The sequence below is a fragment of the Ambystoma mexicanum genome, chromosome 11 (assembly GCF_040938575.1).
Source record: "Ambystoma mexicanum isolate Mex_15411 chromosome 11, UKY_AmexF1_1, whole genome shotgun sequence".
NCBI classification, from domain to species: Eukaryota; Metazoa; Chordata; class Amphibia; order Caudata; family Ambystomatidae; genus Ambystoma; species Ambystoma mexicanum.
Window position 1 is genome coordinate 1,100,243,716 of NC_090934.1, and position 26,832 is coordinate 1,100,270,547.

A 26,832-nucleotide genomic window follows, 5' to 3' on the forward strand; every position below is an offset into this window, starting at 1 on the left:
TGTGTTTTATAAGTGTGTGTTAAATAATTATATACTTTTACACCCAAGCTCTGGTCAGTGTTTGCTTGTGCTACTGTATTTCTGTACCCATTTTGTATGCTCTGTATACTGCCTAACTCTCCTTGAGGGAAGTATGACTGCTCAGCCACAGCTACCAAGTGAATCTGTGTGGTACAGACTGCTACCAAGTGGGTTTACTGCCAAACACCTGTAGTCTTAAATCTTTTGCAGTGGTCCCTAAGGGAACTGCACAGGTTTCTGCCTAACATACTCCAGAGCTCACAATCTTAAAAACAGGTAAAAGACACATAGCAACATAGGTGTAAGAGTGGGGGGAAAAGCTCACACTCTTACCAAGTGGAAAGAAATAACTCCAGAGATGCAGCAAAGCTGCTGAGGGACTCACTAGGTAAGGGAAATTAGCCATAGAATGAGAAATCTCCCTAACAAGGTCTACGACCCTAAAGTACCTGGTTACGTAGAGTTTTTCGATGAGTCATTAACAGGCCCTTCTTGAGTGCACTCCTTTTCAGGCAGGAGCCACGGGTCGTCGAGATTCGGTGAAGAAAAAGGTGAACACTGTCGTGGTGACAGCAGCTTCGGTTCTTGCGGTGCTAGTTGACGATCGAACGAAAACGTCCTGCAAGCGGAGGCGTGCGGGGCACCTCGACTACGAGTGTTCATATCCGCAAAGAGTTACTGAAGAATTTTGGCCCAGCAAGGGCATCGAGTCGTCCGGTGTCTCTGTGGTCTTCGGGTGGTGGGAAACCCACCAGCGTATTCTCCTCGGTCATTGACGACCTTGACTTTCTACGGCAGGACGAAAGTGGTCGACGGTGATGAACAAGGGAGTCCTTGGATCAAATGTTCTTAGGCAAAGGGAGCATGGCGGCTCTGGTCGGCGATGGTAGTCCGGTGCTTCTCTTCGTTCTCCTCGGCAGTCCCCTTCTCCGGTCGGCCGCCTTTCGTAGGTCTGTCTACCGGGGAGCTTTGGGAAAGATCAGCTGGTGCATGATGGTCCCTCGTAGCTCGGGGAGAGGTCTCCTAGCCAGGTCCTCTCTTGGATCAGTTCCTTGAAGGCACAGCAGCTTTCAGATAAGCAAATGACAGCAGCAGCCGTTGTTGTTCTTCCAGTGGGATTCAAAGTTAAGCATCAGTTTCAATGTCAGTTTCTACTTCACCTTCTGAACGATTTCTAGCAGCGAGAGGCCCCCAGATATACTGTTTATCTCCGATTCACTCTGCTGGGTCACACTCAGGCAACCAATCATTCAGAAGGGCATTCAGGCAGTCCGTCAGCCAATCAGACTCGCAGTGCATTCAGGCCATTCTTCTCCATCCAGACACGCACAACACAGAATGTGGATTCGGACAAGCACTCTGCCATTCAGCACTACACACTGCATTCATACCAGTTTCGGGCATGGCTGTCTCAGTCATTGTGTCAAACACCAGATACTAGACAACCATAACAGAAAGCATATTCGTCACACACTACATTCACCCAGGTCCCATCCCACGGGCGTACCCACAACATAAAGGAATTGGGAAGGCTCCAGTCAGTCTGGCCTGGACTTCCCCCACAACACCATATATGGAACTTCCACCCAACAGCCAGTCAGGGGGAAGGGACAGAGTCAGGGCTTCCCGGGACTTTGTGAAAGGTAAGGTAACAGGCGATTGAAAGCAAGAGGCCATAGGGGCCATCTTGTTTCCTATCAGGAATCCCCTGATTCCAATGACGGGGCCTGGGCATCCCAAAATGGAGGATGCTCAAGGCACTTGTCAATTCAGCACGGAGCAGCCACCAGCCCGTACCCTGCTCTGTGGGCCACACACAGGTGCCCAAAAACATACACTAGGAGTACAGGGTCGTACTCCCACCCAAGGGTGCCATAAGGGTATCCTAAGGGTCTGTTCACAAAACGTAATACAGGAAGAGCCGCACCGCCAGGAGTCCCACATCAACTCCCTGCCTGAGAACAAGACAGAACACATGATAAAAGGACACAGAGGCCCTGTCCCTCCGATGCATTTCCAGCATCACACCCAGCCTTCCCGTCCTTATCTACCAACTTTCTTAGGATCAATTTAAGTGTTTTATTCAATCTTTCTACCAAACCATATGTTTGTGGGTGGTACACAGAAGTTCTTAGGGTGGTAATATGGAGTAGCTCTTTGACTTCAGCCAGGAGCTTGCTCATACAATTTGAACCTTGATCTGTCAATATTTCCTTAGGAAAGCCAAACCTACCCTAGAGAAATACGGTGGGAGGTGTTTGAGAATTTGCTGACTGGTATTATTCTGCATTCGGAATGCCTCGGAGTACCTGGTTGCATAGTCAACAATCGCAAGGACATATTTGTTGCCCAGTCTGGATGTTTCTAGAGGTCCAATGACGTCCATCCCGATTCCTGAAAAAGGGACGCCCATGATTGGTAAAGGATTCAGAGGGGCAGATAATGGGATGTAAGTGCCGATTTTCTTTTACATATTTCACACGTCTGGATAAAGGTCTTTATATAAGCGTGGATACCAAGCCAGTAAAACTTCCCACTGATATGTGCCTGGGTTTTGGATTGTCCTAAGTGACCCCCGGTTAGATATTTCTTTTCTATATAGCAACCCCTGTGTTGGGAAGAAAAAAGGGCTCCCCTTCTCTATACCTTTTTCTTCTGGAATAGCTGGTAAAAAAGCTTCAGAGAGAGCTGGATCATTTCGCAGGGTGAAGGCTAGGTCGAAATAGATGGTAGGCTCTTTTCCCTTTCTTTCTTCGATGTTAAAAGGTTCATCAGCTTCCCCAAATCCTAATGTACCCTTTTCTGTTTTGTCTGGTTCACTTTCTTTAAAATTAGGAAATAGAGCCCTTTCCAGAATTCCTTGAGCAATTTGGTCCCCATGATGTACTTCAAATGGGATTTCATCATGATTCTGTAAGAGAACCTTTACGTCTCCCCATAAGTCGGGATGGATGAAGCCTGCTAGAGGCTGTATACTGAACTTCCAAGCGAGGCCAGATTTTGGGGCCAACCTTGTTTAACAACCTGGAGGGTGTATCAAAACCAAATTGTGGGAATCATGCCTCTTTTGCCAGAGGGATAATAGCCTCTCTACTGCTACAGATATCGAAACCGATCGATTATTTTGTGGCAACAGAGGGGCTGGAAGCTCTATGACTAAGCTGAAATTGTAGGGTTCTCCAATTTGTTTCAATTGTGTCACATCCCACTTCTGACACCATATGTAAGGAAGTCATGGTATCAAAGTAGGACAGACAAGTGACCACAATTCAAGGGTGTTTATTGAACTTTATCAAGTATGTGAAAAATGCCTATCTAAACCTAAATCTAAGATGGGAGCACGCTACGACCATTAAAAAATAATAATACCGTCCTAGTAGAGTATACTGAAAAGGGCCTATACTAAACCGCTATGCTACAAAATAGTGTGGGATAATGTTCACAAAAGAAAGAAGTGTTCACAAAATGGTAAGTCAGGATGTTTAGGCCGTTGGCCTCCCTTCCACACGTCTCTATCACGAGTCACTCGAGCACAGCACACTCATGGGCTTCTTCAGCATGAGGTCACAGTTCGTTTTACCAACATCGGAGCCTTCTGTGCCCAAGACTCTTATTCAAGGTCTCTTCCTTTAGAGCGCCTGCTGCACCAAAAACAACAAACAAAAGTTCCTTTCCAATTCAAGTTGGACGACTTACTCTTCGCCCGGGATTCTGCTCACCCGGGCTCAGATCCTTCTTTCACAATTAGCCTTGCCGAGCCAGGTTCGGACCAACTTTAATTCGCAGGCATCCCTCAGTCGGCTTCACATTAGCCACAACAATATCTTCACAGAGAATTTTACTGTTCACCCGGGATCCCCCCTTCCAGGCTCAGATCCCCTTTTCATCAATTAGTCCCCATCTTCCGGGCTCAGACCAATTTCAGTTTGAAGGTAATCAAATTCTTTAAAATGTGCACGGGACTTAAGTCAACCCGCTGCAGGACCACTTAGATTTCATCATTCAATATTTACACGCTCCGGGGGCGTGGGGGAGTGGCTACCAAACAGAGACCTTCAAGTGAGCACCCACGTGGCACCGGACTACTCTGTACCTGGTACCTAACTGGGTTTCATAAAGTTAAATCACCCACATGTGATTTGCTCATACAATGTTGCTGCTTGCAAACTTGAGAATAACATAACAGTCCGGTCTGCTATCAGTTTCTCCCAACTCACCGGCTGTGCTGAACTCGTTGGCGTTGCTTTGCTGTCGGAGTCAAGGACAGTACCACAGTGGCCATCGCTTCTCCCCGTCTTGGCGATCAATGCAGAAGGGCCCTGTCTACCATTGACACATGCTACACCTTTTGTCAGCTTTGATTCCTGGTCTTTTGTTTCTTTTCCAAAAGGCTTCTTGAAAGTCCTGATCCTTTCTTGAAAAGGACAAGGGTAACTCCCTGCTTGTCGTCCTCTCTGGTATCGCCGCCTTTCTCGACGGTTTAAACTGCCATCCCAGAATAGCTGCTTCCTCGCGCGTTTGGCCTTACTCAGAGTGTGCTTTTGTGCTCCACCTTTTATCCATGTGGGGCAGTGTGATGGAAGTCAGGTGTGTGTGTAGTTATCAGTAATTGTCCGATTCAGCCTGACCCTTGTGTTGGCACATGTCAGGTATACGGTTCTGGTGTTTGTGTCGGGAAAGGGGGTGTGGGGAGGGTTGAGTTTCTAAGTATCCTAAGGGAAAAAGGTGTCATAAGGAAGGGGATACCGTGGGTCCCCCTACCCAGGTGATATTCCCGCACTGATCCACCCCCAGGAACTGGATCCAACAGCAATGGCTGTGTCCTGGCCTTTAGGTTTCTCACAGGTGGCAGTGGGTGTTTTCACACTTTATGGTTTTCTTCTAGATGTGTTCACCACAATCGTGTTTTAGGATACTTTTCTGCCCTGGGGAAGGCTGGGTATCTTTCATTCATTTAAACCCTACAGTCGAAACTTGAGTTGGCAAGATAAGACAGACACTGAGAAATATATACATGGAGAATGGATTTGGCTGTAATCACGTAGCCTTTGGCCGTGGCAGGATATAAATGAATTGGCACACTAGATTTAAAATGGTGCTATGCTGTATTTAGTACGGCTGATGTTCTGCACATTTGCACAAATTGTCTTTTTGCAAATATTGTAGATTAAATTGGCCTTTTGCAAATATTGTACTTATTGAGTGGGTTGTTTGTGGTTGGTTGGATGAATGGTTGTGTATAAATGAGGTATGCTCATGTTGGAAGTGTATTATGAATTGTGAGCTATTGTTCTTATAATTGTTTCAAGAGCATTTGGAGATGCACGCACTGTTTAGTTGTAGATGCTTAGAATGTTTTTGCATCATGTTTGTTCCATGAATTAAATGTTGTGTATTAATTGAAAATTTAAAAATAAACCAAAGGCACTTGTATTGAATAATACAAATGTAAAAAGAATTATCCTTGTGAGACTTCATACACATAAAAATGTCTTTGAACATTGATATAGCAGCATATTTTTGGTTGTATTTTTGGGATATTCACGGATCCTTAGATCCGTTTAGCTATGGGGTGGAGGGCCTGAGGTAGAGGACTGCAAACTCCGCATGACAGGCATGTTGCATTATGTCCTCAGGTGGAAGTATAATGGAACCAGGAAAAGCTGGAGGGACGTACAGGGCCAGCGTAAACAATGGATGGATATTGTTAGGCCTTGGCAGTGCAAAAAGCGCAGACGCAGAATCTTCAGCTGGAGAGATGCCTCGCGGAGCCGTCGACAAGGAGGCGTGCACCTTTGTTGTGGACGAGGTCATTGCAGCGGTGACAGACGTCGATGGAATTCGATGCACTACTGCCATAGTCGACAAAGTCATTGTCGAAATTGGCATAGACAGGGTCGTTGAAGGAACACAAGATTTGGTCTGTTTATCGCAGACAGGGTTGTAAACGAAGATGTCGTCAACCAGCCAGGTGTGTATGAGTGTTTCTTGGTAGATGACGAGACCAGATCGGTAGAATACACCGGGTGTTTCGTAGCCGAAGATGAAGCGGTCTTCGTGGATTAAATTGTCGCCGATCGGACTGCAGAAGATGACGTTGATGCCATCGTGGATGAGGTGTTAGCTCGAGCTTGGGTTAAATTATGATTTTTAGCTTTTCCAATGGGAAGAGTCATTGTGGGACCTTGACCTCTTGGACAAAGAGGTGCATTCCAGGGGTCGGGCTCTTCTTGCGGGAAGCATGGCTACAGACAGAGGCCACATCAAAGGCTCCAGAACCATCGTCTAGCTATATCACTATCCTTCGGTGACCGTCTCAAAGGGTCTTGTTGGAGAGCGACTGACCGATCCAACAATCGTTGATCTCGTGGTCAGGATAAAGACAGTAGAGGCAGTCGTCGTGGAGATTGTCCACATAGACGTTCTTGAGATGGCAGGTAACACAGGCCTTGAAAAGGCTTTTCTACCTTGCGTCAACCATAGCTTCCCAGACAGGTGCAAGGTCTGAAAGTCAAGACACCAAACTGGTATCTCTGGGTAAGATGGAATGAAACCACTGACTATCGGAGGATGTTCCTAGCATTGTGATGAGTTTCTGAAAAAATGCAGGAATAATGGAAAAGTTTGCGAAGAAATTGAGAGATGTCTTGAGGGCACCCAACACTGAATGTGCAGCAAAACAGCTGAAGAGGGTATCCAAGTGTGGAGCTAATGAAGACCTTTCAACTAGCTGTGGAGCAATATAACCCAAAATCAATCTAATCGAGCACTAAACTGACCGCAGTTTTAAATGTATACATAACGTCCTTTACTATTACCAAGGATTCCAAGCCTGCTGACGGGGAATATTCAAACAGCATGTGACTCTATGAAGGGTCCAATGCTGGAGGAGTTCAAAAAGAGGCCCCAATTAGCGGAGCAAACAAAGGTTTTAACCTCATTAAGGTGATGCATAGGGGATTGATAAGTATGTGTTGTACAATCCAGCTGCAATGGGCCTTTCAAGAACACATTTATGCAGCAGGAAGATGGTAGCATTGAGGTCATGAATGTGTGTGCCGTGGAGTGGAATGTTAGATGAATGGTATTTAGGAGTGTTCCATATTTGTCAATTAGTGAGTGAATTGGCAAATTAATTGCTGGACCATTGGATTACTTTGTATTTCTTGTTACACTTGTACCTAAGGAACTCAACCTCCTTTTGTACTTCTGCCCCCGCCTGCTCCAGTGAATCTACCCTGAGGTGAATTCTGAGAGGCCACCATATTATTGTGAACAGGGAAAAGACACTGGGCCTCATTACGAATCCGGCGGTAACCGAGGTGGTAAAACCGCCTGGTTACATCCGGACTCTTATTACCATTCCGCCTCCGTGATTCCCGGAATTACCGGGGCATTACAACCCCGGTTTCCCGGAAATCACGGAGGCAGAATGGTGTTAATCCCCATTCCCATTGAGTCCTATGGGACTCGATGGGAATGGGGATCATGGAAACATCGGCAGCATCTTGTGATGCTGCCGGTGTTTCCTCGTCTGCTTGCAGGCGGGCGGTGTTAAACCCGCCAGGTCAAACCTGGCGGGAACATCACCTCCCGCCTGCAGGAGTCGGGATCAGGCGGTCTGGAAACAACGGTGGCGGCGGGTTTACCGCCACCGTTATTTCCGGACCGCTTCATTTGTAATGAGGCCCACTGTGTCTAGGCACACTATTAAAGTAGGGGAGCTGATCAGTAATGCTTAGAACACAGGAGGTTGTGGGGTTGTCTAAGGCTAGAATGAAATACACATAGAGCACTGTAATAACTCAAGTTAGACAGTAGATGCACAAAAATATACAATTATTTTAGACTTTTCAATACACTGTAAGCAATTAAAACCCTAAGTAAGTACTGTCATGCAACTACTACTTATACAAAAATATACATCCACTGGTTGGGGTTCTGCTAGCAGGACACCAGCACTTCACCTTTAAGACAAACAATTGTAATCAATACTAAAAGAAATACTTAAAGAAACTATGCAGGTTAAAGCGAGTGAAGAAGAGACCAAAATGGCATTTCAGAACCAGTTGGAGACAGGTAAGTAAATTGTTAGAAAACAGTTAAAACACCCATAACAGAACCCAGCTTTATCAGTCCTGCCCTACTAGCAGATAGGGCCAAGTGCCAAAAGAGTCACCAGATCCACAAGAATCACTTTGCATGGATTTAGGGCGGTTTACCATGTGATTCACAAACAGTTGGCAAGAAAAACAAGCTAAGTAAAGTTCTTGTAGGTTCCTTTCCCAATCCCACCACTCTCGGGATAGCCTAGGGGGATCCTTAACCAAACCACTACAGATTATTGCCAGGCAAGGCAGAGGTAGGGTTAGGACTTCAAACCCCCTATAACCATGTGGTAGAAGGGTGGGGGCAGGAAAAGGTGTGCAAACTCATCCTCTTAGTCCGATTCTGTGAGCAACCACTTCAGGAGGTCCTGAATCAGCTTGGCCCATTTACTTCTAGGCTTGTCTGCTCGACGGTGGTCCAGAGGCCGCTGGTGCAGAGGTCACTTTCGGCATTGGGTTTGGGTCCGGCTAATTGACCGTTCTGGCCTCTAGCGAGATACTTTAGATTGGACAGCGGGATACCCTTGGCGCAACATGAAGACCTTCACATAGCAGGCAAACCCGGGACTTCCAGGACACTAAGAAGGCAGGTTGCAACAATGGCCACCACTATCAGGCTCCGACAGGCAATCCTTGTGGTGAGAACAAAGAAACAAGCCTTGCACCGCCTCTTCTTCTGTCAGGAAGGCAGCAACAGCAAGGGAAGGCTTCTTTTCTCACGAGTTGAAGATTTGCAAAGTTCCAAGGCTGAACTCGGAACGACTGGTTCAGTGAGGTGGTCCAGACCAGAGCTGTCAGTTCACTGGGTGGTCTAGGCACCTTCCATAAAGGCTCAGCAGGGACAGGGTTTGGGACAGGTTGTTTCTACTGGATCAGGGGTTGAAATACCGATGAGGGTCTTCTGAAAATCTGTAGAGAGGAGCAGGGCTTCACCGGCACTTAGCTGGTGGCAATGCTGATTGACTGCAACAGTGTCTGTGGGTACTCAGCAGGCAGCACCTCTTCTTAAGGGCTCCAACACTGATCTATCAGTCAAATGGCTGCAGTAGTTTTCCTTATATCCAGGATTTGAGCTGGAGTTTCACCCCGAGCACAGGATCGGCAACATTCAAACTGGCTGGGGCAGTCCAATCATGGACAGCCTCTAGCCAACACATCTGCCCAGCAATAGACTCACTTTAGCATAGATGTGGACTGGGACCAGACAGACCAAGCTCCCACATCCGGCTATACACACAGGCCACCACTTTGCCAGGCAAGCAAGTAGTTTTGCCCAGAAAAGACTTTTCATAGATGGCTATTGTGGACCAAGAACACAGGAAAAAGGCCAAGGCAAACAATGGCCAAAGGACAGGTGAAAATGGTAATTCATTTGGCACACTGTAGAAAGAAATCCACTGCCACCAGCCCATGCTGCACATATTGCATCAGTTAAAGTAATGTTGCACAAGACAAAGTAATAGAGACATAAATTAACCCTTCCATACTTCACAGTAAGGGAATGTGTGCAGTTTAAAAACAACTAGAAGTTCATAAAGGGAAAAAACAGGATCTCCCAGTTCGGATAGTCTTGGGGACTGATCAGTATTCCCAGAAAAGGTTGGTGAAAGCAAGGTAAGTATGGCAGAAGGCTATGGAAGGAAAGCAGCAAAGAGAAAATCTTTCCTAACACTTCGCTTTTCAAAATGATTAATATTGTTATAGTAATGAAATGGAAAAATATTGAGAAAACCAAAAGCTATTTATTGTTTTACCTGGTGCTCTTGGTGCGACTGGTGGGGCGGTCCAGGCAGCGCTGTGGCAACGCCCTGCTGAAATCTGATGAACGCCTTTTCCTTGCAGTGTGGTTGTTAAAGTTGGCTCTCTAACATGGTTAGTGTGGCCCAAACCAAGCTAGACAACAGAAAATATCACATAAGCAAAAGATTTAATGTAGCACTGCTACATCCACAGCATCTCCTAAATGTAGTAACAGATACACGATATGGCACACTATTAAAACAAAAGGAATACCGAATACCATTACAGATTACCATTTCCAGGATACAAATTGATTACTGTGGGCTAATGTGGTGGGGTAGGCAGTACAAATTGTTCACTTTAGTGTGTCTTCATGAAGGCTAACTACATATGCAACACCAGTCCCACTTCCTACCTGTATTTAAATCCATTTATGACTGCCCTGCCCAACTCCATCTTGACTGACAGTTCCCTTTAAGCATTTATTTCCTCTTTCACACACATTCCCTTTCCTTGCACCCCACTACTGAACTCTCTTCTGACGGAAGTTAATAACCAGCTTCACACCTTTTCTCAAAACATTCCTTACCTGCAGGAACGGGGAATAGAAAAAACTACAGGTCAAACTTATTTCCCCCCTAGAACCCATTTCCCCTGGCTTTGCACTGAAATGCAAGTACCGCACATTGTTTATTTAATATCTATCTATAATGTAATAAAAGTATGTTAGTATAATTTGTCCCAGTTTCATATTCCCAGTGGCTATTGTTCCCCTCAGCAACACGAGCCACACCCTCCTCAATGTTCATCTTGACTTTTGATTCATTCAGTATTGATGTCCTCATGTACAGTTTCTAATCAATGCGCTCACCTAGTTCAACAAATACAATACTTTTAATTTTGCATCCTTTTCCCCAAGACTATTAGGACATCAGTGATGTGACGGAAGGAAGGCAAAGAATATGTATACAGCATATGTATCTTTCCCTAATAAAAGTAAAGCCCCAGGATATGTGCGTACCTGCCTATATCAAAGCGCCACTCGTACAAGTTCACCAGCTTTCCAAAAATGCAATACAATGGCAGAGGAAGTACAGATATATTTCATACCTATAAGTGTGGTACCTCAATTCTTCCTGATCAACTTGAGCAATTACTTTGCCATGCACACTGAGACAATATTGTCAACACAAATTTGTCTGAAAAGTCAATGTAACTGATTTTCAGCTAAGCCCAGAAAAACCCTTGGAAAAGGTTATATAACTTGATAGTGTCTCCTACTTAACTCACAATCTTCTGTTAAATGTTCCTTTGCCTCTTTTATGAACATGGACCGATTTCAGGCTTCAGGAGGTGTGTGAACTGGTACAGATGCAACATAAACAATAGTGTGTTGGTATCAAAATAAAAATGGCCAACAAAGGTTCTATAAAAATATCTTTAATTACACTAACAAAAAAAAGCACACACATAAAAATAAATACTGGCCAATCAATGTAAGTGAAAACACAGAGAAAGAAGACTTTAAAGAGTGATCAGGCAAAGATTTCAGCAGAAAATGTCAAGCTTGTGGAGAAGTCTTTAAAAAGGTAGAGAAGCCGGAGCATCAATTTCACCATGGCCACTTTACGACAGACCCGGCCCTCCTCAAATACTTTATATTATTTTCTTTGGGGCTCAACAGCATTGAGCCTGGCTTATCAGCTTCTGACCAGGTGGCTGCATGCCTTCGGCACTGAACTGGTGTCAAGTCGAGGAATGACAGCGATGGGTTCTATGCAATGCTGATCGCCGGTGGCGACGGCTTTCAGGTCGAAGACGCTTGGGACAGCAGGAAAGGGCTGGTTGATGGCGCTGAAAGTCTAGACCGCCTTTGGCGCATAGAAGCAGAGAATGGCCTTCAGACACCAGCTGGCTCAACACGGCATCAGATTACTGCAACAGCAATGTCGTAGTTTTCGAAGAAGCTGGGGATGTTGAATGCTCAATATATACAAAAAGGGGACTATGAGTGAGTTATAGTAACCAGTCTATATATATCCTTAAAAATAGCTTCACAAAGAAGTGTCACAGAATCCTGGGGACTCCCCACATTAACAGGACATTCGCCCTGTGGTCAATACGTTAAATGTAAATTCACTCAACGGACCAAAGAGGTTGATTTAGGATTAACTAGACCATGGATTCAAAAACAATTCACAAATTGCAATTCAGCAAAATTCAGCAAATGTGGTGTATGCCATCGGGTATAAATGCCCTAAATTATATATAAGGATGACAGAGCGAAAAATTAAATTCCGCCTTAGCGAACACAGAAGCTGTATCAAAAAGAAAAACCTCACAGCACCTTTGGTAAGTCATTTCATTATAGTGAAGTTTCTGTGGGGTGTTAAGGGTACATCTATCCAGTTTGTTCTGTACTATTGGTTTTTAGAAATGTGCATGAAATTTTACACATTTTTATCTTTATGTATGTTTTTGATATGAAAGTAAATGTTTCGATATGTTAATAAATCAGATACTATTTTTTCATCATCTTTTGACTCAGTACCTATTTGGTCCATGGAGCGAGTTTTGTAGTAAATAGAAAGGTGTCTCAGGAGAGAGACGGTTGGATTCCATAGTTGTGTATTGTCTATAATGTTTGAGTTGGAGTAGAATCCAGACGTCGGTAAGCCACTCCACTAATCTCTTATTGTCAGGTGTTATAGTAACCCGTACATATTCCCTACATTTTCGACACATGATTGTGCAGGTTTACAATTATTTAGGCAGCGTAGCATAATCACTGACCCTCTAACCAAACTAACTGCCCGTTTCCGGTGTATACTTGCCCTACATACAAGTGATGTGCCACTTATCTAGGGGGAGGGGACAGAGAGAAGACTGACCCTTTAGTTCAATTATCGTACACCATAAAATAAGATGGCATTGTGATAAAAAGTATTTTCCAACCAGGAATCACAATTACTTTTATAATTCCTGTCTGTTTGATTACAAAACGTTAAAGGCAGTGTATGTGGACCAAAATGGAGCACATCATGTTTATAAAAACTAGCTATAACAGGTAACCCATTATTAAAAGATGTCCCTGTTTTTGGGGGCTGGTCGACCAGTTTCAGTGGCTGCCCAGGTTGATGCCCCTTTCTTCAGGACCTATTGCACTACTGTTGCGTTTGTAGCACATATTTCATCACTGCTGGTTGCGGTATCCTATGTACTGGGACTGCCATAGGGTTATCTGCTGCCTGTGAGGAGACAGAAGGGTTGGGGGGACACCAAAGGGGAGAGTTACAACACTATCCTTTATGGTAAATGGTACTCATATATTACTTGCCCCATCATTATTTGCTAACCCTAATTGCAGCACTTCACAGTATATCGAGTAATAGGGTGGTCTGTGCATCTGGATTGGTTTCTGGACCCGTACACAATAAATGTAAATGGAACTGTGTTAAGTTCAGAGAGTGCTGTTTTAAATAAAAAAAAAAAAATAAAATATATATATATATATATATATATATATATATATATATTTCTTCAATTGCATTATCATTCGCATTATTCTCTTGTTTCAAAGAACGGTGGAACCCAGGCAATCTGGGGCAATCACATGGTATGTCCACTGATACATGGTCTCCTCCATAAACTCCTGCTCACCCTCATTTGTTGTCTGTATTTCTTATATCAGCACGGGAACGCTGCACGACTCTTCAGCTGTACGCTTAGCGTTCCCGGGCCTAGCCTTCTGAAGACTAACGGCTCAGTTTATTAAACGCACATGTGCGATAGCCAGAAGGATAGTTAAGTTTGGTTGGAGGGTCAGTGATTATATTACGCTGCCTAAATAATTGCAAACCTGTATAACCCACTCCTAGTCCCCCTTTTTGTATATATATTGTCCTTTTTACAGCCCAGTGCGGTGGACTTAATTGTTTAATTTATATGTACAACCCGCTCTAATTTTGAGGATTCATAGAAACTCCTCCTATATATCTCCTGAATATCTTACCTCAAACTAAAGAACTACGGTCGGTGTGGCCAATATTACAATATGGAAACCAACTATCTAGCCTATGCTGAGGAACTAGTGGTAGAGATCCTAGTGATCCCTTCAATTCTAGGAACTGATGCCCCAGAAGGGGTGAATGCAGATGAATGGAACAAACTTGAAGTCCTAAAAAGCAGCTCATTAGAACAGAGCGACATGGAGCCATGATGACAGAATACACAAGGGTGCACACAGAACCCATGGGACTGATAATCAGAATAGAACCTTGTACCTTCTTGGACCAGCTCGAGTTCGATAAGGACTGGAGCTTTATAGCCAATAAATGCACCAGAGACTGCTGATTTTAATCATCAACTGGCTGATTTTAATAATCAGCACTGCCAAAACTGTTTTGGAAAAACTTTTGCAGGGTATAGAGACAAAAGAAAAGTCGCTACAAAACCAAGCATTAGTAGCCAACTTCAAAAAAGGTCTTGAAGAATTGGACATAACCATGAAGGATTTTAAGGAATTTAACCTTAATAAAGAAGATCACCAAATTGAAGAAATATATTAATGCCTTCAAACACGAGAAGATTTATCTCTGCACATTGGATTCTTACTATGAAGATCAGACAACTATGAAATGTAGGCTTCCAGCAGAAATGACATGGCAACAGACAATGTCCAAGACCTGACAATTGGAATTTGTCAAGTGCTAGTTCTGATGATAGTGGGCCTAGTACCTCGAATAGGACAGCAACAGCCCCTAATCAACCAGATAGGAACATCCAGCCACAAGATAGGAACACTGCGACAGATAACAGAAATCAAGCTCCTTTTTTACAGCAGGGCCGTGGCAAAGGAAAAGTCAGATGGCAAGACCGCTGGCAAGGCCAGTCACCGAGAGTAACACGCAGCAGAGGACAGGGATGGAATCGACCACAGAAACCCTAAATCATGAGAATAATGGTCTAGAAACAGTTGCAACTACTCCTGATAAATCTCTCACCCTGAACTTGTCCGACCTCACACTGAATAAAGATCAAATATCCCCTTTTTAAAAGGGCCTATCCTTTGTTCCCACAGGCAGTATGACCCTTTCCAGACGAGAAAACAACTATGAAGAGGATTAATGTATAATTTATGTGTGACCACATCAAGATGGCTGCCTGAAAGGGACGAAACGTCCTCACTTGAGAGCAGCGTGAATCAAAAAATCAGCACAACCATGCAGTGAATTGGTAAGAAAAGAACACTGTGATAACAGTTAATATGTAAAAGACTGTATTTAGGGTCATATCTGTAGCTTATAAATTATTTTGAAAAAAGAACCAATGCAAATCCATTTTTAGGACTCTCTTTGAGAACAGCAGCAATACTAAGAAAAGTAAACCGAAAAAAATGCAAATGAAGTGATTAAAGACAACACTCCAGCCGAGAGGTTAGTGAAAACAAACGTTTTTTTTTTAAAGAAAAAGCCCAAATACCACTGAGCATATATTTGAACAAATGGTCTATGTTATTTTACAGAAGGGAATATAACCACTATCTGGCAATTCGATTTCAAGAAATACCTCAAAGATGCGAAAAAAATCAGAAGTCTCCAAAGCACGTGTGACAGTAAAATTAAGGTTAATGGTATCTAAGGATTTTTAAACCGTGCAGAGCTAAAATATATATTTTTTAAAAGAGGTCTTAAAATGATAGGTGTATACATATTTTTTTGTTTTTGCTTTCATAGTTTGGCACAAACAGGGGTATACCGGATTGAATCGCAGATATAGAGAATACATTTCTCTTGAGGAAGGCCCAAGATTAAGCAACGTGAGAACGCAGGGGATAGGCTTATCTCAAGAAATGGGCCGAAACACATTGTGTCGACGAAGATACGACTAGATATCATCAATTGATTATTCCTTTCTTCCGATAGGGACATTCATAGTTTCTCTTCCACAACATGACACAGAAGTGCATCATAAATTACTAGGAAACGCAGAGGGGAGTTTAAGTATATGAAAGTACATTATTTTGACTAAACTCTACTAGATTTTACCCCTCCCTATCCCTACCCCCGCTGCACTTGCACAATCTAAACAATCACAAGGCAAAGTAGGTTTGTCTCCCCTTCCCTTTTTTCTCATTATTCGTTGAACTATTATTTCAATTATTTATCCTGCTGTAATTCATTGTCTATCTTGCCCTGTTCCCGCCCAAGCCCCTGTTGCCCTCTGGGCGCTTTGAAATTGTTTTGCTAATTGTATAAGCACCTAACAAGTGACCAATAAATAAATGTACTAATTCTGTAATGTGTGGTTTATGTTGGTTTAAAAATATTTAGTAAGAAAATAAATCTTGACATCTGCTTTGTAACGATGGACCTATTTAGTATAGATGAAACATACTGCTGATACTAACCCCTGGATCCAAGTGTTTTTGTCTGTGTGTTATTTGAGATTAAGCTTATGTGGTTTACAAATTGTTTAATTAATTGTATGTAATTTGCTGTAAACAAACAAATATTTTGGATAATGGATAAATATATGTATATTTGATGGTGCGCATGAAGTTATTTCTCCTGCTTGCTGGAAGGTGGGGGCTGAAGGCGACCTTTGAACAAATTTGAGGATATGTTCCTGGATCCACAAACAAAGGCACCCTTTTGTCTGTTATTTGTTTCTATCGATCCTCGAATGAAGACAGGTGCCCTTCCACTGGGGCGCTGAAACAGAAGGGCGGCACTGTGCAGGAGTTAAATCTGCTTGTTGGACTGGCCTTTAGATTGAGAAGAGCTTGTGCATCTGTAAGGTTGTGAAGGAGCCTTGAACCCCGTATAATGTCCCTCTGTCTAACTGGGAGAGGCCCTTCTGTAGGACTGTGAGAGGTCCAATGAGCGGTAGTCCTTGCCAGATATTGAGAAGCAGTGCTGTGTTCTTTTAAAGGACTGAAAGTCCCTTCTTTGCAGCAGAGTGCCTTCAGACTGGGTTGTGTATGTGTCTATTCTAATGGCTTCCAGAGTATAATCAACCTTTTGCCAAAAATGTCTTCCCCCGTCAAAAGGCATATCAACAACCTCCACCTGTACATCAGGTGTAAAATGTGTGGTCTTCAGCCAACCTTGGTGTCACAGGACTGCACTATTGCCCATTTAGCGGAATTCCATTCGGCAATATCAACAGCCACTGAGATGGCTTGTTCAGAAGCAGTTTTGCCCTCCTTAAGCAGCTCTAAAGATTCCCGTTTCTTGTCATCAGGGAGAAACTCCAGAATGGGACTGATCTTTAACCACAGTTCTCGGTCATATCTGGCTAGGATGGCAAGCGAGTTGGGAACCTTGATCATGGTTGCTGCCTTGAAAATGACTCTCTTTGCGAAAGCATCCGGCTTCCTGACTTCCTTGTTGGAGGGATTGCACATGACGGTTATGGCCTCTTTTTGGCAACTGTAGAAACAACGGAGTCGGGATATGTTGAGTGCGCAGGCATTTAGGGGCACCATTTGGTGCCTCATACTTTTTTCCAAATTGGTCCGTCTTCTGATGCACCACAAAAGGATTTTTCATTGCAACAAACTCGTCGACTCAGATGTCATCCAGGACTGGAATGAACACCACTGTCTTCCGTGTTTTTCCTCTTCGTTGGTAAAGAAACCCTTTCTTTGCTCAGGCAGGAAGAGGTTGAATATAGCTAGTCATGGTAGAATGAAAAGCACCAATCATTTGGACGCAAATCGCTTGGCGGAAGCTCCTCAGCAGCTGGCACAAGATCATCAAACTAGTCTGTAAAAGGATGAGTGAGTAGAGGCCATATCTGGAAGAATATCTGTCTGGTAATGCAGAACTGAGGAGACATCTTGAGGTTTTTAAAAACATTATTTATTATGTACTTGACATTACAGCAGACAGACAAATATTATCGACTGCGACAGATTCAACTCGGTCAGCACTGTGAACAGCTGAAATTACAACATTATAGGCAGTGAAAGAGGGAAAAAAGATACAACAGAACAGCTTGTCGGGACTGGGGACAGCAAAACTTTAGTTGAGGGATAAATTTGGATGATATAGTCTGGGCCTTGCGTTGACAGCAAATAGTTGCTTCCTCACGATTGCCAGCAAACTCTGGAACACGCTGTCGACCCCTCTCAGAGCTCAAGGTTCATTCTGGATATTCTGGAAACAGCTCAAAACGCACCTCTTAACGCAAAGCTTGAGTAACTAATCTACCCTTACTAGCCTATCCCGTCAGCACATCCTCCTACTCTTCCCTTAAATCGTCATTTACTGTTTTTTTGGCGAATACCTTTTCTATCTGTAATGTCATTGCCATGCGCTTATCCTTGTAACTTGCTCTGTGTAACAACTGTAACTTTTCGTTTCTGTAAGAAAGCGTCCAGATGCCTTTGGGCTTGGCACGCTATATAAGCTTAAAAATAAATAAATATGTCTCTGGGTTTACATTTCATAGGTTGTTGAGGGGACCAACGTTCTTCAATATCTGAGGCCCATGTGACAGCACGTAGCTACTATGCCACCGTTGGGCTGGTGGGGCGCAGCCAGAGCAGTAGTACTTCTCGGACAGCCAAAAGCGAACAGAGGCTAGTCAGCTTGCGGAAGTTGCAAGGTAATTGTTCGAATTGATGGAACAGACAATTGGACAGGGTGGGTTTGATAGTCAAGTTAAAAATCACTGACACTACCTCACAAACTCTGCTCCAGTAATCTCCCAATCCAGGACAGCTCCAGAGCATGTGAAAGTATCCCCACCCACTTCTTGCACGCAGATCCGACGGCATGCGACTATGGCTGCCCGCTATGGTTACTGATTCTCCACAAGGCATGGGGAGCTACTGTTGATATCTGGAAACTGCTCCACGGCTTTGTTGAAAGTGGGCATTCTGATTTCCAGGAGCGGGTTGCAGCATGTCGCGTTTATGCAGACACCTGCTCTAGTACTGTCTGCAGTGATGCATATCAGTTTCCCTCCACCGCTCTGTCGGTCAAGCTCTGCTGCAAGGCTGTCTGATCGTGGAGTCTCTGATGGGTTGTTTCTTAGTTCGAGTGCTGGGGTTGTTGGCGAGTGTTGTTTTTAATAGAGATTGGCAAAACCAGGTGGGGTGATTATACATGGTAGTGGTAGCAAACATACCAGCCCATGGGGAGGGATCAAGGACTGGGACCCCTCCCCCCCTCCAACCTTGGAAAGGATTCCACCCCAGAATGAGAGCAGTCACCCCCTCTTGACAAGGGCAGCCTACTGACCTTGGCAAAGGCAACACCAGCAAGTGGAAGGTGGTATATAAGGCAAACTGGAAAAGAAGACTGGATGCATGCATGCAATATCAGCATGCACCATAGCTCACTCCCGGAAAAGAACAAGCATGCATACAATTGAGGGGGCCCAGAAGTGGGGAGATAAGGGTGGACTCAAATGGTGATCAAAATGGCCCATTGCATTCTCTTTGTGGCACCAATATCTCTCGGAGGGACCAATATCTGCAGGCGAGTCATGATCAGAAGCAAACCGTCTGCGGAAAAGCTTCAGTTCCAAATGTGTCCCTTACACTCTGGAGCTCATTCCTTAAAGAGCGATCAGATAACTCACATTAGAAATGCCAGGAGCTCACCAGGTGACACCTCAGAAAGCAAATAGAGGCTTTGTCGGGATCAACACCTGAGAACAGACTTCAACAGTCTCTAAAAGCCTCCCTGTTGTGACCTTAAGTGGATCAATAATCTGAAAGGATACAATGGATTCCAGGAGATCTTCAATGTGGATTTAACCAGATGTCATCAGGAGATTACTTAAGTCAGTTACAGGATCAGGGGACACCAACTGGCTCCCACCACCCAGGCTACATCATTGTCACTTGTCCTGGGTTGAACCTCAACACACAGCATTCCACTCAGGCTCACCTAAACATTCCATTCATGACCTCATACATCAAGCACTCTGCATACATACAGGCAGATGACTAAACAGTCTAACAGGGAAAAAGATATCAATCACAACACTCCCTTGTGCAGGTTGGGCCAGGAGCTAAAATAATGCAAAGGTGTGAGCAACTATAAACTGTGTCAGGAAAACTGGAGAAAATGGGCTACAGTATTAAAAACTAGAGCAAGGTTTCAGTACTACTCAGGGTTTCAAATAAGTGGGAGCTGTTTAGCGCCTGTTCTAGCCCTGGGCCACCTGGTTAGCTTAACACAAACAGATACCAGGAACACATTTTGACTCCCAAGGCCATCTGGTGCCATACAAACATATCTATGTGACATCAACTTCTGTATTTGGAAAGGTCTTTAAAGAAACATTAGAGACATCTAGAAGATATTTAAAGCATCACAGATTGTATGAAATGGACACAAAATTCAAGTAATATGTGATGTGTGGCATGCTATGTACTTGTTCCTGATTATCTAGGGCTAGTTCCTGCCTACTAGGTTATGGCAAACATTACTTACCCAATTATCATCTTTCTGTAGCTTGAATCTCCTTAGAGTCACATGTTATGCAGAGCCCGTCTTCTAATGATTGGCTTAGAGTATTACATCTTTTTTTAATTTGAAAAACTGGCAGTCGACACAGTCGTTCCTGCAATACTATCCCTATTCTACGTGTACAGGGACACAATACCCAGGAGCCAGTTTTAGCTCCTGCCCATTAAATGAACATTTCTACCCTTGCTACGGCTTGGTGAAAATGTAGAAAATAAGTCCTAATATCACACATGATTTGAAGGCTATGCGTGGCACCATTTATCCACACTCTCTTTAAGACAGTTTCTATCAGTATGACAGGGTGACATAAGGGATTCACAAGCTGAGAATTGATGAAGGAAGCTTAACATAGAAAAAATACGAAATACATCTTCCAAACATTTTTTCTTGAAACCAATTTCTAATTTTTAAAATAATAATTTCCTTTGTTTGAAAGCAAACACATTCCAAGAGAGTTGTCAATTTGCTTATAGTGGGGTTTTGCTAGGAAGTCCTCATAGTGGAAGGTAGATAGGAATCTGTAATAGCAAGAACACCTGTTCTAGTGATCTTGGTAGCTCTGGCAAGCTAAACTAGTTTTCTCAACACAAGATCTCTACTGTACCTCCTCAATTCTTCTGCTATAGTAACACAAATTGATCAATGCCATTTTAGCCTTCTACCACAGAATAATCAAAGAAGAGTACACAGATACACATAATGCCTACCTGCCCTTCTGAGTTGCTGCCCCAGGCATAAACATCACCTGCTGAGGCCAGAGCAAGCGTATGCTCTGCCCCCACTGCTATATCATCAATAAAGATTCCCAATAACACTGGTACTTGTTGAGGTCTGTTGTGGTTACGAGCTCGACCTTCTGGCAAGCCAATCAGACGGTCTATAAATGTAAAACAATAATGAAGATAACATAAGTCAATACATCAATACTTTCTTTCTAATCTAAAAGTTTAAACTGAAATTATTGTACCAATTACAAGAAGTATATTGTGGTGATTCAACATACAATGGTTCCATTTAGAACATTTTGTACTCTCAGCAAAAGTCAAATTATATATCAATGTGTACAAAGACATACTACATTATAATTAGCTAGCAAGAATTAAAAAGCCAATCGGCAGAAACCAAATGTTAGCAGACAATTTCACATTTTGTTATTGGAAAGTGTGTTCAAAATATGACAACAAAGTCTTTATGTACATGAATGATACAATTATTTAAATCAGTCCAGACATGTCCATTTCCATTAGTGAGATGGTTGTTCAGTCCTGTTTTTCTTTGCATTCTGGGTCTTGTAGACTCCTGTTTATAATGGGAAATACAGAACTACGACTCCTGGAATGCAAAAAAAAGCCAGGTGGACTACCACCTCACAAATGGAATAGGAAATGTATGCATTATGCATACTTAATTCTCGGAGGAGAGAGTAACAATTTTGATAGCCTCGCAGCATGTTTGCACCAGATATTCTGTTTCCGAGAAACACATTGGTGGTACCCCAGAGTTTCATTTCCCAGCTGATTTACACAATCTTTAAGATTCATGGGGTTTGATGGTGGTAGTGGGGCAGTTAGGAATAACAAATTACGAACTGATCTCTTCCAAACTCTTATGCTTTGGAATTTCATGGATGCATGGGGCTCCAAAGGCAGTGCATGATATGTTCTAAGGCAGTGCATGATATGTCTTGGGAGGATAGCTAAGGGGCAACATGCTCACCTTGGAAGCAAGACGACATGGAGCAACACAGTTTCGATCCCCAAGCCTGCGCTTAAAACCCCTGGGTATTAAGCGCATTGTAAATAACCTATCATATTATATCATGTTAACTTGCATTATTGCAAGCCAGATTTATTAGCAGCCTACTCTCGATTGATCACTTGGGGGTTACTGTGCATGCTCATGGCCTTTACTATTGAGGGCAAAACATTCTCAGACTGCCATGTCATGCCATGTATGTTAACTGTATGCTAACCACAAAGCTAAAAGGGACAATAGGCAACAACTCATTTGCTAATTTCTTTATGTTTTTCTTTTTTACACACTTCACTGCAAAAGTAGATGGGTGGGGGTTTAGGTTTTTATTAAGGTGGGGCAGGGCGGTAGGAGGGGTTGCGGGTGGTCTCGCCGACTTATTCTGTGGTAAAATGTGTTAATAAAAAAAACAATTTTGAGCAAGTGGGCCTCGAACAAATTATCTTGAGCAAACATCATTGAACCGAATGGTGCAATTACTTTCTCACTGTACATTTTTCCTGAGAAACTCTAATTCTTAATCTGCCAAATTTGTAATAATTAACCTCTGAAATTAAAATGATGTAATCGGACATGCATTTTGAAAGGCATTAGACTAAAGGGGATATTGTGAAGGGCAACAGCAGTACATTAGCATTTTTTAATGAAATGAGGTTAATACGTTGGTCAGAGTCTCCAAATGAGGCTCCTGTATGGGCTTTGAGAACGATAATGCTAACTTAAAGGAAGTACAAGAAGAAATCCTAAAAATGAGGACCCGGTAGACTAATACAGCCAAATAGCCCTTCAGATTAGAGATTTGAGACAGCATGCATCTCAGAAATACAGCATGTGTAAATAACTGGTGGCGGGCAGGGATGTTTGCTAGTGTTACCAGAAAGATTTTAATGCAATACTGCCTCTACTATTTCAAGAATGCTGCAGACATGTGCTATTACCTAGGAAAGGGGGATTAATATTCAAATTAAGAAAAACTATTGAAATATGCAGTGTGATTTTAGTCTGACGCTAAATCTAGATATGCAGTTTGTTATGTATATTTACTCTCTGTCATACTGCGCCCATCCAATGACAGTCCTCTCCCTAAGCTCCATCCCTGGTGGCCATCTTCAGATTTAGTAAGCACGTAAAGTGGCAGTATGAACCAAGAAGAGCCACGGAGGGGAAGGAGGGAGGGTTTGCATGTGATTCCATGCCAGACCCATGCTAGAGAACAAGAGTTACAGGTAAGTAACTTAAACCTTCTCCGGCATGGGGTCTGGCATGGATTCTACATGCTCATGAAGAACGATTACACAGCAGTACATATACATAACCACGGGAGGTGGCAAGGCTCAACAGAAGCAAAACACTCAGCCCTGGAACAGACTTGTCTCAAGTGAACAGGTTGCTTAGCACAGCTTGGCTGATCCGGGACTCCTACTTGGAATCCCTGTGGACGCAGTAGAAACCCTACAGATGTCGAGCAGGGGCACAACAGAGAGAAATGCCGCCGCTGCTGAGATGGCTCGGTTGGAATGGGCTCTCGGCTGACCCGGAAGAGGCCCTTTAGCCAGCCGATGACAAGGCCTTTCCGTGATTCACAGGTCCAAAATTGACAAACAACTGCAATGTTTTCTGAAAAACTCTTCTTGCGTACCACGTAAAACATCAAGGCATGAGCAACGTCCAGCGAATGCGACGCCCTCTCCGCTGGTGACGACGGATTCGGGAAGAAGACGGGCAACACCAAAGATTAGTTGAGGTGGAACTCTGACGGCACTTTCGGCATAAAGGTGGGGTGTGTACGCAGCATCACCCTTGTAGCGTGGAATGATAAATACAGCAGTTTGCAGGACAAGGGCTGGATCTCCCTCCGACACGCCTGGACGAGGTGATAGCCACGAGGAAAGCAGTCTTCCAGGAGAGGAACTTAAGCGGGGTCTGATGCATCGGCTCAAAGGGGGCCCCTATGAGCTTAGTCAATACAACACTGAGTTCTGAAGCTGGGTCCGGAGCCTTCACCGGAGGAAAAGTCCTGAAGAGGCCCTTGTTGAACTCCTTGACGAGTCTGTGCAACCACAGGGAAGAACCACCCGGCATCCTGGTGTAACGGGATATGGCGGCCAGGTGTACCTTGATAGATGCATGGGCCATTCCAGACTTCGCCAAGGAAAGCAGGTATGGTAAATATTGCAGGGCTGTGACACGCAGAGGAGTGATCTTTTGAGTCCGGCACCATACAGAGAATCGCTTCCACTTATGGTTGTAGCACCTTAACATTGAAGAGGCTATGGCCTTTGCCAGAATGTCCTTACATTCCTCTGGCAAAGAATAAAGTCCAAATTCTAGGGCTGCACGAGTCAGGCCCTGAGGTTCAATGAGGCCTGGTCGTGGTGCAGAATCGCTCCCCCTTCTCTGGTGAGAAGATCGGGAGAGTTGCCGACAGACGTAGCCGATCCGGATACCAGATTTGCTGCGGCCACGCTGGAGCGACGAGTATCATCCTGCAGCGAAACTGTCTGAGTGTGCTGATCACTCGTAGCAAGAGTGCAAACGGAGGGAAACCGTACAGGAAAAGGCCTTCCCACAGGAACGAGAAAGCATCACCCAAGCTCCTCGGTTGTGGGAACCTGTTGGCGAACATCTGACAAAAGATCCTCCTGGGCCTGGCGAAGCTCCGACTCATGGCAAGTACCGTAGCTCATTGCTGAGCGGGTCTGTGATGATACTCTTGGTGCCCGCCAGGCAAAAAGGGATGAGAAACATGTCCTGGTAAATGGCTCAGTGCCACAGATCCTGGGCCTCCTTGGAAAGAGCCGGGGAGCGCGTCCCGCCCTGCTTCCGGATGTAGAACATGGTGGTGGTGTTGTCTGTGAAGATCCTCACCACCTTGCCCCTCAGCGATGGCAGGAAGGATTTGAGGGCCCAAAAGATAGCTCAAATCTCCAGGACGTTGATAGGAAGGGTCTTTTCCTGCGGCCGCCAGAAACCCATGGCGTGCAACTGTGAGTTGTGGGCTCCCCAACTTTCCAGGGAAGCATCTGTGGTGAGAGGCTCTTGGTAGGCAGGGACTTGGTACGTAGCTCCTTGTGTAAGATGAGGGCGCACGCCCGACCATTGTATCGCCTGTCGGAACTCCTTGTTGAGGATGATCTTGTCCGTCCAGGATCCCGAGACCTGCGGCCACCTCGCATCCAGAAACTCCTGTAGAGGCCTCATCTGTAGTCTGAAAAGGCAGATGAGGTTGAGGCAGGAGAACATCATACCCAGCAGCGACGTGAAGGCTTGCACCGTAGCCGACCACGCTGACGCCAGGTGCTGTACCTTTCCCAGGATGGCTATCACCCTCTCTTCCGAGGGAGATGCTAATCAAGTTACTGTGTTGAGTCGGGCACCCAGAAACAGAGCGTACTGTGATGGCTCCAAGCATGACTTCGGATAATTCATGGAAAATTCCAGATCCGTCAGCAGACGCATGGTCCTTGGGGTGTGTTCGCTCGCCAGTGCGTGGGAGCGGATGAGCCAATCGTCCAGATAAGGGTAGACGTGGATGCCCCCAAGATGAAGATGTGCCACCACCGGAGCCAAGCACTTTGTAAAGACCCTTGGCCGATTTCAAGCCCAAGGGGAGCACCTTGAACTGATAGTGTCGCCCCTGGACCACGAACCACAGGAACCTGTGGTGCATCCTGTGGATGGGGACGTGGAAGTAGGTGTCCTCCAGATCCAGCGACGCCAGGAAATCGCCTTCCTCCAGCCGGCCGAGCATGTGCAGCAGCGTGACCATCCTGAACTTCTAGGACTTCAAGTACTTGTTGAGGTGTCTCAGATCCAGGATCGGCCTGCACCCTCCTGACTTCTTTTGGACCAGAAAATATCTGGAGTACACTCCAGTGCCCCGGAGGTGCTGAGAGACGGGTTCTATCGCCCCCGTCTTCAACATGGCATTAACATCTCACAGCAGCTGCGCCACATGTTGTTCTGGCCGAACCACCGGGGGAATACAAGGACACCTGCGTTGGAACTCCAAGGTGTGCCCCTGTTCGAGAGCGCTCAGCACCCATCTGTCAGTGGTGATGGTCTTCCACATGCTTACGAACCTCACAGGCCGGCCTAACACTGGGGTGCACAAGTGGGGGCCGAGAATTGGCATCATCCTCTGCTGCCGTATGCCTGTGAGCGACCTCTGTAGGCCGCTTGAGTTGTGGAGCTGGAAGGCTGCCAATAAGGGGTGGTATATCCCTTGGAGGACAGGCTGGACTTCCCTCATGAGGAACGAAAGGACGACGATCAACCTTTCTGTAGGGTACCCAGCGAGCGTGCGGTCTCCGGGCCTGTCTTGATAATTTGCAGAGACTCGTCGACTGTCTTGGAAAAGAGTTTCTCCCCATCAAATGGCATGTCCAACACTTTGGACTAAATCTCCAGTCTGCTGTGTCCATTTTTTAAAAGGGAAAGGATAAGATGGTTAAGACCTCATTTTCGCGAAACAAATGTCAGTCCATTTAAGGCGGCAATGTTTTTCATTTTTAACTGTAGCAACTCACGATTTCTTTATGACCTGATTGAATATCTAGATCACTCTTTAAAGATGAGGCTTGGCATAATACATTTTTAAAAAAGGCTTGTGCGGGAATGTTTGAAGGTGATTGATGTTTTATCTAGACTATGTTATATTTTACTGATATTTTTAAAAACAAATGAGTACTATGTAAGTTGCTTATGTATTATGTTAATGG

The 26,832-nt window shown here is 44.5% G+C and overlaps 1 protein-coding gene across 10 annotated transcripts in view; it reads right to left on the minus strand.

The window, feature by feature from the left end:
* HERC1 (HECT and RLD domain containing E3 ubiquitin protein ligase family member 1) overlaps positions 1-26,832 on the minus strand; it is a 3,379,312-nt gene that overhangs the window by 182,460 nt on the left and 3,170,020 nt on the right. For all 10 annotated transcript variants that reach the window (XM_069624399.1, XM_069624403.1, XM_069624396.1 and 7 more), the window contains exons 69-70: positions 21,067-21,236; positions 9,884-10,022 (exon numbers count right to left, since the gene is read on the minus strand). In XM_069624399.1, coding sequence (XP_069480500.1) covers positions 9,884-10,022; positions 21,067-21,236 — 309 coding nt within the window. The remainder of the gene's footprint in view (positions 1-9,883; positions 10,023-21,066; positions 21,237-26,832) is intronic.